Source organism: Carassius gibelio, chromosome B14 (assembly GCF_023724105.1).
Source record: "Carassius gibelio isolate Cgi1373 ecotype wild population from Czech Republic chromosome B14, carGib1.2-hapl.c, whole genome shotgun sequence".
NCBI lineage: Eukaryota > Metazoa > Chordata > Actinopteri > Cypriniformes > Cyprinidae > Carassius > Carassius gibelio.
The window spans coordinates 28,842,617-28,855,874 of NC_068409.1; the positions used below are offsets into that span (position 1 = coordinate 28,842,617).

General features: G+C 36.3%; 1 protein-coding gene across 2 annotated transcripts in view; it reads right to left on the reverse strand.

Annotated features, from left to right (window-relative positions):
- LOC127971150 (follistatin-related protein 5-like) overlaps nt 1-12,444 on the reverse strand; it is a 111,818-nt gene extending 99,374 nt beyond the window's left edge. For both annotated transcript variants that reach the window (XM_052573979.1, XM_052573978.1), the window contains exon 1: nt 12,017-12,444. In XM_052573979.1, coding sequence (XP_052429939.1) covers nt 12,017-12,039 — 23 coding nt within the window. In that variant the 5' untranslated portion in view covers nt 12,040-12,444. The remainder of the gene's footprint in view (nt 1-12,016) is intronic.
- Nucleotides 12,445-13,258: the final 814 nt, after the last annotated feature.

The window sequence follows — 13,258 nt, forward strand, 5'->3', positions numbered from 1 at the left end:
CATATTTTTTAGTTAAAATTAAATATTTTCTCAAAATAACAACATATTATGTCAAAAAACGATATGTTTTCCGGTATAATAATAATATAGTTATTTCTATATATATATATATATATATATATATATATATATATATATATATATATATATATATATATATATATATATATATATATATATACATATAAAAGTTATTAGGGGCCAAGCCCAAAGGGCTGTAGACCCTATTGTATTTGTACGTTTTCTTTATTATTATTATTATTTTCGTCCAGTGGGAGTCTATGGCAGCCCTATGAAGGAAACATGGGAAAATGATGAAATTTGGGACACTTGCAGAGATGACCATTATTAGTGATCTGACCAACTTTGGGGTCTCTAGGCCCAACTCTATAGCGCCACCAGCAGTCCAAAAATGCAACATTCAAACGTTAATAACTCTTGAACCACTATGAAAATAAAACTTAGTACATCTATTTTGTCTCTTCATGGAGATTCCATTCCACACCTTACATTAAAGGGGGGGGGGGGGGGGGGGGGGGAAATGCTATTTCATGCATACTGAGTTTTTTATACTGTTAAAGAGTTGGATTCCCATGCTAAACATGGACAACGTTTCAAAAATTAAGTTGTACGTTTGAAGGAGTATTTTTGGAACAAAAATACTCCTTCCGGTTTGTCACAAGTTTCGGAAAGTTTTTTTCGAGTATGGCTCTGTGTGACGTTAGATGGAGCGGAATTTCCTTATATGGGTCCTAAGGGCACTTCTGCCAGAAGAGCGTGCACTCCCGTATAGCAGAGCACTGAGAGCACAGACATTCACTGATCAGAGCTAGAGTGTCACGAAATGTCACAAAAGAAGTGTGTTTTTGGTTGCCAGGGCAAGACAACCCTGCACAGATTACCAAAAAAAAAAAAAAAAAAACAGCATTAAGGGACCAGTGGATGCAGTTTATTTTTACAGAGCATCAACGGAGTTGTGCAAGTGTTTTTGTTTGTTCCCTGCATTTCGAAGATGCCTGTTTTACAAACAAGGCCCAGTTTGACGCCGGATTTGCACATCGTTTATTTCTTAAGGATAATGCAGTCCCAACGAAAAAGGGTCACAATCGTGTGTTGGAACCGCATGCGGTGAGTAAAACTGCTTCAAATATCTCTGTGTTGTTAACTTAGCTATCGGCGCGTAAGCACATCAAGTAAACAACATGCGATGTTGTCATCAAACTGCACTTTCGACATAAAGTGACATAAAGTGGAACTTAGTCATTTTCCAAAACCACTAAGCAAATATATACAGTTTCAGTACATACCACATAGAGACGTCGTTGCTGATGCTGCTCTTGTTCAATTTCAGCCTCTGGATCTGATTCTGGATCATAAATATACGCTGAATCTGACTGTTAGCCATGGTTTGTTTTGGATGTTTTTTTCCTCACGGTAATGTCACAGCTTCCAAACGCTCTCAATGCAAAAGCCTACTCGCGCTCGTGATTCTATAGCTCCACCCACACATCACGCCTCCAGCCGGTCGTGTTTTTCTGGGAAAAATCGGTACAGACTATCTTTCTCTTATGAAAATAATAAAACTAAAGACTTTTTGGAGTTATGAAGGATGCAGTACTATTTTATAGGTACTCAAGATTAACAGGATATTGAGTGAAAAACGAGCATTTCACCCCCCCCCCCCTTTAACACTCCGCCCATTACAGTAGCGGCCATTTTGAAAAGTACAGTATTCAGTCTAAACACTACTCCTCCTTCAAAATTGGTCCAATTCTTCCGAAATTTGGCTCAGATGTTCTTTGGACTGAGCCGCACAGAAATGACTGAACAGAATTTTTTGAACACTAGTGAAAAAAAAAGTTATGTTGCTGTTAACTTACTGATGTTGACCTAAAATTGGTTGAGATGCTGTGTCTCGGCCAAACTTTGATCAATCGAAACCAAACTTGGTACACTTCATCTACACTATGATCTGGGGGTCCATTCCAAATTTGGGAATAGCGCCACCTATGGGTGTTAAGATACCAAAAATGCACTTTTTTGCTTATAACATCTGAACAATTCATCAAAAAATTATGATATTGGTGTCTATGGATTCTTTGGACCATTCCAAATCTGTGGATGTCAATTTTTTCAAGACCACCTGGACCACCCATCCGCCATTTTGAATTTTGTCATAAATTGATATATCTTTTGATCTACTGATCTACTATCACAAAAATGTATAGGCATCATCAACACCATGTCTCGGACGTGCTCCGGAAGTTTGAAGACAGGGCCACCTAGTGTTCAAGAGAAATAACGATTCTTGCAAAACCCCTTATAATTTCTGTAAATGTTGATCGATTTTTGTTATTTTTATGTCATTTTATTCCGTGGGTTATGCAGAATCTGATGATGTCTCATTTGTCATTTTCCAACATGGCGTCTGTCCGCCATATTGAATTGAATGAAAAACTGTTTTTTCGCTACTCCTCCCTGAAATCTTGTTCAATTTTGTTCAAAATTTTATCAGATGAACTTCAGACCGGCCTGACAGAAATGACTGAACAGATTTTTGATATTCACTCCCGTTCCCGATATCTACAGCTCTGAAGTTGACCGTACCTGTGCTAGTTGATTTATGCTAATAAGCTTAGCATGCTAATTAGCTAAAATGCTAAAACGTTTCTATTCACTCTAATGGGTCTCTTGAGCTATCTGATTAACTTTGAGCAATGCTAGCATTTTTTAGGTTAGCATGCTAATCTGGCTAAAATGCTACTCTGGGCTCTTAAGAGATCATTCTCACACCTTAACCTGTCTTCTGAGGCATGTCAAATGTGCATCAACTAATGTGGCGCACTCTGCTAAGTCGCTTGCTCTGAAACTGTGAGGTCATGGGTTTGAATCCAGGGTGGTTAAGGTTGATCTGTTGTCCTGATGTAAGTTCTGTTTTGGCCATTTTGTCCTGCTCATTGCTCTGGCTACAGCCCTTCAGGGCTTGGCCCCGGTATCGCTGCTTGCAGCTATATTTTACTAATATAATAGTTATTTCCCTATTAGAAAATCTCTTTATTTCTTTTCTTCATATTTCGATTTGTTGTTAAACCAAATAAAGAATTGTTAAGCCCAGAGTCAATTATTCAAAAATAACTGTTTTAATTTGATCATAGCCTAAACGAGTCATGGGTCTGAGTGATTGGATAGCACTACATTGTAGACAGATTGGAGATTAATCCTAATAAATATGCTGCTACAAATAAAACCATTACATTAAAATACATTTAAAACTGTGTATTTAAATAATTTCAGCATCCTGCAGATCCTCGTATATGTCAAACTGTGGCGACTGCAGTGCACAGTCGCGTAGCTGGCTCACATAGCCTACCATATATCTATAATGGGAAAACATCTTTTTTATGACATAATTATTGTCATTATTACGAGAAAAATATGTAGTTTTAACAAAAAAAGATGTTGTTTTAATGAGATAATTATGCTGTATTAATGACATCTCATTTTTATGAGAAAAAGATGTCGTTAAAACTACATAACATGTTGTTATTATGACATAGTTAAGGGGAAAAAAAGTAATATGTGTGAGGCAGCAATGCATCACAGTAATATATGCATATGCATATGCATATAGTAGTGGTTTCATTTTTCAGTTTTTAAATTTAATTTAATTTAATTTAATTTAATTTAATTTAATTTAATTTAATTTAATTTAATTTAATTTAATTTAATTTAATTTTTTTCTTTGCATTTACCATTGTTTTTTTCAATGAGAAGCAATGTTTTAAATCATGTGTATGTACTGTTTATGTAAACATAAAAAAGAAAGAACAAATTGTGTGCAAAAATATAATGCCTTGTGATTTGTGTGCATCTGCCATTGTAGGGCAGAAAAACATATATATATAATAATTTTTTAAACACACCCAGGCTGAACATTTTCAAGCCTGAACTTGAACTATAATTTGATGTAACTTTTTCTGTTTCCTTTCTTGTTCAGCTCAAAATGGTCTAACAGTGAGCAGAGACACGAATGCTTAAATCCCTCCAGTTTTGCGTGGAAATTGAGCTCAGAGCTAAATCACTCTTTAGAGGTAATCTTTCTCGAAATCCAGCATAGACGTACATATCCAGGAGGATAAACAAGTTTCAAATCAAATTCAGCATTGAGGCGACTGAGCCGCCATCCTCAGCACAAGACTTTGCTGTGTTGTCACAACTGTGCTACATTGCTGAAGGCAGATCAAGTACATGGCTCACATTTCATCTCTATTTCTCTTGATAAAACTATTTTGTCCCTTTTGGAGTACATGCTCAGCTGGACTAAAAGCAGATTAATGTGCTAACATACTTATACGGATTCTGGAATAACTTCCATAGGGGTTCTCCCACCTTGAATGGCTCACTTTCCAGTCTCCCCACCCACTAACATGAGTTCTCTGAACATGCTGGGTAATATGCTAATCAGCCTAGATTGTACGGCAGTCCCCTGGGCAGAGCATAAGGATTTATCTAAACGGTTCTGCTCTCTTTTATGAGCACGTGTGGTCTTGCTCTTTGAAATCTAATAAGATGAGAGGCGTAACAACAGTACCAAACAGTCATAAAGTAGTCATCCCTGAGGGAGCCCTCTTGCTTCGCGCTGCCCTCTGAAGTGCTGTTTTCTTTGACTGAGACCATCCCCAAAAACATCCATCTTAACTTACATTTAACTAAATTCATTTGAATGGTGTACAGTAGCTTTATGGGAACAATAAGCCTGTTTCCACCGCAGGTGATTTCCCCATGAACTACGGACTAGGCTTGGCCGATTTTAGAGATGTAAGCTCCAGGTGAACACCGGGTGCTCAGTGCTCATGTTTCCCTGCGAGAGCGGCCTCACCTCGGCTAGTCCTTCTGACATTAGCTGCTGGCTCTGATTTCTCTGTAGTGGTTAAACATGAGATATGACTTGTTTTGGGTAAGTATAACTGGCAGTTTTTGGTCTCATGAATATATTATTTGTTCCAGGTAATATAGTTTTGGCACAAAGTTATATTTCATAACTTTATACATTTATTTATAATATTTACATTATAACTTTATTCAAATGAAAATGAAAAGATGCTGTTTGATATCATATTTTTTTCATTGTAATGTAAGTTGTAATGTATGTACATTTCCTTAACTACATTTATTTATTTATTAATAGCCTACGAAAAAAAGAGGCAGTGGCATTTGATATTATATTTTGTCCTGTTGCAATTACAGTGAGGGAAATTGCAGTAGCCAAGGCGATCTGACTGACGTTATCAAGTACGCTGCTGTTCCATTTGCAAAATTACTGGACTTGGGTCGTCCCATCCCCAGAAGTTCACACTCTCTAGTCAAACTAGCGAAGTCTGAACTACCAACGATGCAAGTCTGAACATTGCGTACTTGGTATTAAGAAACGCCCATGTACTGGCAGGAGCAGTCACGTGCAGTCCTTTGTCGCCAGACTATTTGCCTAATCTTCGCAGTACTTTAGACGACTATGGAAACGCAGACAGCAACAGTTCTGGGGGACAAATTGGTCCAGGTAATTTTGGTGGAAAAGTGGCTAATGAGAAGTTATAGCTCACCCCAAATTTAAATTCTGTCAGAATTTACTCACTCTCATGTTGTTCCTGTATAACTTTAATTCTTCCATGGCATACAAAATATGATTTTTTTTTTTTATAAGAATGAGCCATACTTTTTCCCATGCAATTATATTTAATACATTTTCTAAAAGCAGAAAATCTGTATAAAATTACTTTTCTATTGTAGGTCTATTGTATATTATAAAATTAACTGTAAAAAAATTGTCAAATAGTAATAAAACAAAGATTACATTTAATGTTTTATTCCATATGTTACTTAATGTTTCTTTGTAGCTGTGACTTTTGAAAGCAATTTCTGAATGCAAACTTTAGTGTAGCTTTTTGTGACAAACAGACCTTCAAACTGAATTGTTGATAATGTAGAAACATGTTGATAATGTTAAAACGACGGTGTTTTAGTGCCACAAAAAAAAAATATAGACATCTAAGATTATGAGATTAAAGTAGTAATATTTCAAGAATTAAGTAAAAATTATGAGAATAAAGTGAAAATATTTTGAGAATAAAGTCAAAATTACAAAGAGTTGGAGCTACAAGCGGCTCACTGATTCAATCAGTTCTTGAGAACCGAATCAGTCAAGATTTTTGTACCAAAAATAAATGGTTCACTGAAATAATCTAACTATTAATTTACTACTTCTGCAAGGATTTTCATTTTTTATAACAGCAAGGACAAACTCGAGCAGAAAATTCTTCTCAATTTCTACATTTGTGTTCTACGACACAAATAAACTGAGTAAATGATAACAAAATGAATTGTTCCATTAACAATAATATTATTTTTCATATTTTTAGACTTAAAAACATCTGTATTTCATGGTAAACCTTGTGCAGTTAATAGTGCATTTTAAAGTTATTCATTTTACTCATAGCCTGAGTGAGTGTGATTAAAAAATCATGATCGGCAAAGAACTTTAGTTTGTCATGGTGTTGTTGCTTAGCATTTTTCCCCACGGGTAATCTGGACTCATTAAATATGATGCACACATGCAACCCTAGCAGCCAGCAGAGGTGATATTAGAGCAGAAAGCCAGGACGCAGCTTCTGTTACGTTATACAACAGATACACTGCTTTCTAGACCTGTACCTGTGTTTCGGGACAGATGCTATGATGTGAAACTGGCACCTGCATCCATTAAAATGCGGCACTCAGGAAGGCAGCTGAGACTGTCATACTGAGGCTCTGCGTATCCCACGACACACACATAAACACAGTTAGAAACACACACACAAACACACAAAGGCAGTCAAAAAGAACACAACCACATTGGCCAGAGTTTAAAAACCAGTCCCTTTTCACAAAGACTGTTCTTTTGTCTTTGTGCAGACATGCTCCAGAGCTCACACCTAGAGCAATGTGGACACACACACACACACACACACACACACTCTTCATCAGCAGGATCAGACAGCCAGCCCACCAATCTGGGAACAAGCCTGAGAACAAGCTGAAAATATCCTCACAATTTCCCTATGTGAGTTCAAATCGCTTTTCCAAGCTTGGCTTTGTTCTTTAATCTATTCAACTTCAAAACGTTGATTGTACATTCTAATTAATTTCTCCCAAGCCCAAAGCAAGATCCAGTATGTAGTGAATACACTCTGTCAAACACATATCTGCCCTATCAAGTGTAAATCAAGTCACCCATTCATATATGCTATATTCAACAGATACAAGTTGATTAGATATGGGTTGTTGCCCTAAGTGAGTTTACATATGTCCCCCGTGACAATGCAGCATGGTGTCCGTCAGCAGATGTTGCTGTTTTAATGGCATAAATGCATTATAATTATTGTTTTTGCATAACTGTTGCAAATAAAAGTACATTATATAAAACGTTTTCATCTTGCCACTTTCTTAGAAAAGAAAACATATAAGGGGTCTCTGTTGTAAGTCTATGGACTGAAGGGAGGCAAGCCTCCGCTGTAACTTTACCTGTGGCCTGCAGGTGTCATTGTTAGACAGTGTTACTTCATAAAAACGAGTGACTTTTAAACTTTTAATATCATATTTTGTAATATTGTTTTATTTCTGTTATATCGATAATTTTCTCATTTAGTTTTTTTGAGGAGACACTGCCTCTCTTGCCTCCATATACAGGTATGTACTGTTTCTATGTATTATGTATGAATAAGTACACACACATACAGTACAGTATATATTTTAAAACTATTTACATGTATGTTTATATATTTATATTCTTATATTTAATATTATATATAAATATATTTAATGTATGAACCACATATTTTTCATAAATATATACATGCATGTGTTTATATTTATGTATATACACATAATATGCACATATATTATGTAAACGAAAACTTTTATTTCAGAAGCAATTAATCACGAATAATCGTTTGACAGCACTAATATATATATATATATATATATATATATATATATATATATATATATATATATATATATATATATATATATTTTTTTTTTTTATATATTTATTTATTTATTTATTTTTTGAGAGAGGAAGATTTGTCACGTAATAATCAAGGAGTTAATTTATAAATAAATAAATAACCCCACATAATTTGACTCCCTTAATTCATTTTAGGGTTGAAGGCTAACCGACATTAATGCTGATCTACTGGTGATGAGCTATTAAACTGGGTTCCATAAATACTATCCAAACTTGCCAGAAATATCACAGAGTTGCCCTAAACCCAAAAGTTCATGCTGGCTGATTGATACAGTTAGCAAGTCAGAAAAGCCTTTTGTGAGCCAGGTCTATGAGATAGCTCTATGTCCACTGACCAGTGAACTGTGTTATTCACTGGTCACGGAGGATTGCACTGACCTGTCCAATCTGTGAGCAGTGTCAGGATTCATTAGTGCAACAGTAGGACTCACTCAGGTCTGTGATGAACATATCTATGGACAGGGAAATACACAGACACCAGGAATAAAGTTTGTTCGCACATCCATTTCTGCAGCATTATGTGAATGTAATGTTGGGTTCTTACTTGAATGTGTATCTCGGGTGATGCTATTTACATTGAGGCTGCAAAGGCAAGGCAGTCGTTTGAGGAGATTAATTATTGAAAGCAATTAGAGTGTTTGTATTGCCCCTCTTCATTTTTTTTTTTGTTTCGTGTGAGTGCAGTGCCTTTCAGCACAGTAAACAACTGCAAATCTCAGACAACTATTATGCGCACAATAATAATTCCACGAGTTGTGATGAAGGCGGAAAATGAGAAAAGCATGAAGACAATAATGGTGATGATGCCGATGATGGTGATGATGAAGATGCAGCTGTGGCTGACAATGTAGCTGATGATGAAGAGGATAGTGATGATCGAAATGAAAAATGTGGCTGATTTTTCAAAGCATAAGAAATGATAAATGCTTCATATAATGATCAATTACTGGCAAGGTTGTTAAAGAGATTCACCCCTAAAATAAAAATCCTGTCACCATTCACTCACCCTCACAAAGAAAATGTTTTCAAGGACAACACGTTTGACTTTCATTGCATGGGCAAAGAAAGGCACTATAAATCTTCCTACACAGAAGAAAGTCATCTGGTTTGGATTGGCATGAGGGTGAATTTTAGAGTAATATTTCATCCAAAAATGAAAATTTGCTCAAAATGTACTTCTCAGTCCAATTTCACCACCAGGTCATTCTGGATGTAGATGACGGCACCCATTCACTGCAGAGGATCCATTGGTGAACAAATTATATAATTTCTCCTAATTTGTTTTGATAAAGAAACAAACTCATCTGCATCTTGTCTACATCTACATACTTAATTTTATGTAGATTCGCTTCTTACATGCTAAACCACGCTTATGCGTATGGAGCCTACATATATTTCCACTGTGAGCAGTATTTCTCACATCAGTGCACACCACAGCATTACAGCAGCTCCTCAACCTGCTGCTGAAAAATTTACAATAATTGGGTGAAACTCTAAAAGTGGAGAGTTGGAGAATAGAGACAGGGTGAGGTCTTGCTACTGAAAGAGAAAGGATGCGGTCACCTTTAGAGGATTATGAGAAGATCCATTGCTGAAAACCATATGCTTACAGTAAATTTTCCCTTTCACCATATGTAAAATTTTATTTTCCATTGGGTGTTCTTTTCCCAATCTTTCCAGCAAGGTCTCTTACAGAATTTTTTTTTTTTTTTTTTTTTTTTTTTTTTTTTGAGTGCCATCTGCTCTGGAGGCATATTTAATGGCCTATTCAGTGATTTGTAATGCGTGTTTGTAAGATCTGAGGCTTTACTTTTGTGTCTATATGTGTGAGAATGCATGTTTGTGTGTCTATTTGTGTGGGAGAAGCAATTGTTTGTTGTTCCTCTCCCTTTATGCACTGCATGAGTACCCTTTGCTTCAGTAAATCCTTTGCAACTGAGAGCCATGGAAAAAGTTCCAGGATTGCATCTAAATACTCATCTGATGTAGAATTCAATGTGCATCAGATTCACTTGAGCAGAAGAGCATGGAAGCTCATACAGTAGCTGACCCTCACTGAGTTCTCATGCATTAAATATAAGCATCATCAGTCATATACTGAGCAGGTGGTGTGATGCATTTCCACCCACCTTTCTGTTCTTTTACTGTTTTCTGTATGTTTTTTTAAACTAAACTTTCACTTTTGTTCACTTCGAGTTTCATTTACCTTTCGTTACGGAGTCAAGTTCACACAAAGCACTGGCTCCAAACACAGCTTACAAAAGCAGATTTTATGTCAATGCTTTGCTATAGAATTCAATGAATATCTTTCCTGGCAAAGCTAAACTAACAGCCAATAACAAAACAGGAGAGCTTGAGAATGTAACTAAACTGTGTAAACTTGGCTTCATATTTCATACAAATAAAAAAAGAACCAACTGCAATACTGTCTCTCGAGGTCTTGTTGCCTATTCATGCTGTAATAAAGCCAATACAATAGGAAAGCTGGAAATAGTGCCTACAGCCTATCAAATAGAAACTGTGAAAAAGACAAGTACTATTGATCGATGGCCACACACACACACACACACACACACACACACACACACACACACACACACACACACACACAATAAGTTTTCAATAGGAAACAGACAATAATAAATCAGTAAAATGGCAGCTCATGTGAACATGGTGCATGGGAAAAATCATACAGCGATGCACACAATTTTTATAAACTATTCAGACTCATAGACATCACATTCCAGTGTTTTTATTAATTTATTATTATTATTATTATTTATTTATATATATATATATATATATATATATATATATATATATATATATATATATGTATATATATATATATGTATATATATATATATATATATATATATATATATATATATATATATATATAGTTTTGTCATCTGTTGTGCAAAATATTAATATATAGGTTGCTTCTAATTCAATCTGAGAGCTAAATAAGTCTGAAGAACAATATGTATCTTCAGTTATTCTGCATTATCTAATTTATAAAGAGTTTTTTGGAATACCTTAGAGTGCATAAAATTATATGGATGTAGCTGACTGCTAATGGCCATTAAAAAATATAAAAATTATCACATGCAGATTTATTAGTACAAATATAGCTCGGTCATATATGGAACAGCCACTTTATGCTCACATTCGTTAAAAAGCTGTGTTGTAACTTGACAGCAGGGTTGAGATTCAACGATCAATTCAACAACTTAAAACGCGTCTTTTTAAGTGCCTCGCGCTCCTTCGATCTTTAATTCAAGGCAACGCAAGAACACGTCCTATGTGAACGGCTCCGTATAATTGCACTACAGACACCAATTTGTCGCCCGTCTCCAGCCAGCCACGTCAATTACCAGAGATCGCCGTGCACACCCGCCAGATTGAATCTGGACGAGGAAAACAAGAGTATAATCCCCCCGCGCGCGCACGGTGCCACTCAAGGATTTGCGTGCCAAGAAAAACAACTTGCTAAGTACCCTGCGGCTAAATTAAACGGCCACGAGCTTTGCTCAGGGTCCCGTACGTTTGCTTAACGTTTACTTTGTTCATTCGAGGAATATCGCAGCACCGTTTGAGGCAACATTACATCGGGGCGACCGACGAGTGAACTTGTCCCCGGTACGGCGGATGGGAAAAGCTCGTCTAACTTCATCACCCTCCATCAACCACGGCTATACCGGGCTTCAGTCGGTTGTGCAAGCTACGCTGAATGTCACTGCACAAAATGCTAAATTATTCACACTCTACAGAGAAAGTGCTTTCCACCTTGCCTCCATTTAATCCATATGAAAAACTGCACATCAGTACAAAAGCCAGCTCAGATGATATAGTGAACGCGTTTAAATCACACTGAAATACATCCGTGGTGGATCCACGGACCTGAGGTTTGATCTTAAATCACACCCGGCATCATAGAGAAGAAAAACATACCTGTTTGTCCAACTACAACTCATCCAGAAAGGTATTTCCGAGTGTGGTTTTTAAAATTCGAGAATTACTTTTGAAACAACACTGTTAACTGCGCGAAGTAAATCCAATCCCGTTTTGGTTAAGCTGTACAGCGTCCTCGGAGTTTGTGAATTCCCTCCAACTGTCGGTTGACGTGAAATCCTCGTTTCAGCACCCGTAGAGTGGACAGCTCTGCGGAAAGCTGCTTCACCTCGCGCCCCGGGTCTCGAGAGCCACACCAGCACGAGCCTTTAACCTACTGGCTGCAACCCCGAAAGGATTTGCATACAATAATACAATCAGCCAATCAAAAGCTCCGGCGCAAACCCCGGCGAGCGGAAACAGCCAGCCGACTTGTCTGAGCTCATCCGTTTAAATGAATTGTCCTTGACAAAGATGAACAGAGTTTGAGAGCAGACTGATCCTGTCCTCTCCCCTCCATGCGGTGCAGTGTTTGCATGTTAGCGTGCAGATTCATTTAGATCGTGGTCTGTAAATGGGAATATATGATCATATATGATCCATGTCCAGCATTGATTTGTGACCTACATGTAAAAAAAAGGTAACCATGCCATGACATTTTGGATATTTGCATGTTTTACAATTCCTAACTGTATAAGTATGTCATCAATTCATATAGGGTTAAAGGGTTAGTTCGCTCCAAAATGAAAATTAGCCTGTGTTTTAATCACCCCTTGAAGCATCCTAGGTGTCTATGACTTTCTTCTTTCAGACGAATCCAATCAGATTTATATAAAAAATTGTCCTGGCCTTTCTAAGCTATACCATTTCAGTCAGTGGGTGTTTCTGTATCTATTTGAGCCGTTAAAATGTAAACTGTAACAGTAAAATGCAGTAACAACAGATTAACAACAACAATTAAAAAGCAATATATGCAAAAAAAAAAAAAAAAGAAAAGAAAAAAAAACTAAATAACATAGAATACAGCAAAAATAGTAATTTAACAATAAAGTAAAAATTAGCATTTAGCTTTTTAAAATATAAATTTTCTTAATAATAATAATAATAATAATAATAATAATAATAAACAATAATAATAAAAAACAATGAATTAATTTAAATATCATTTTAAATGGAATCAGCATTAGAGCAGTTTCAGGACCAGGACTGAGATCCACAGATTTATAGTAGTTCAACACATGTTCTAGAGGTGCATTTTTACATGTGTGCCGGGTCCCTCATGTCAGTCTCAAGTAAAGTGTC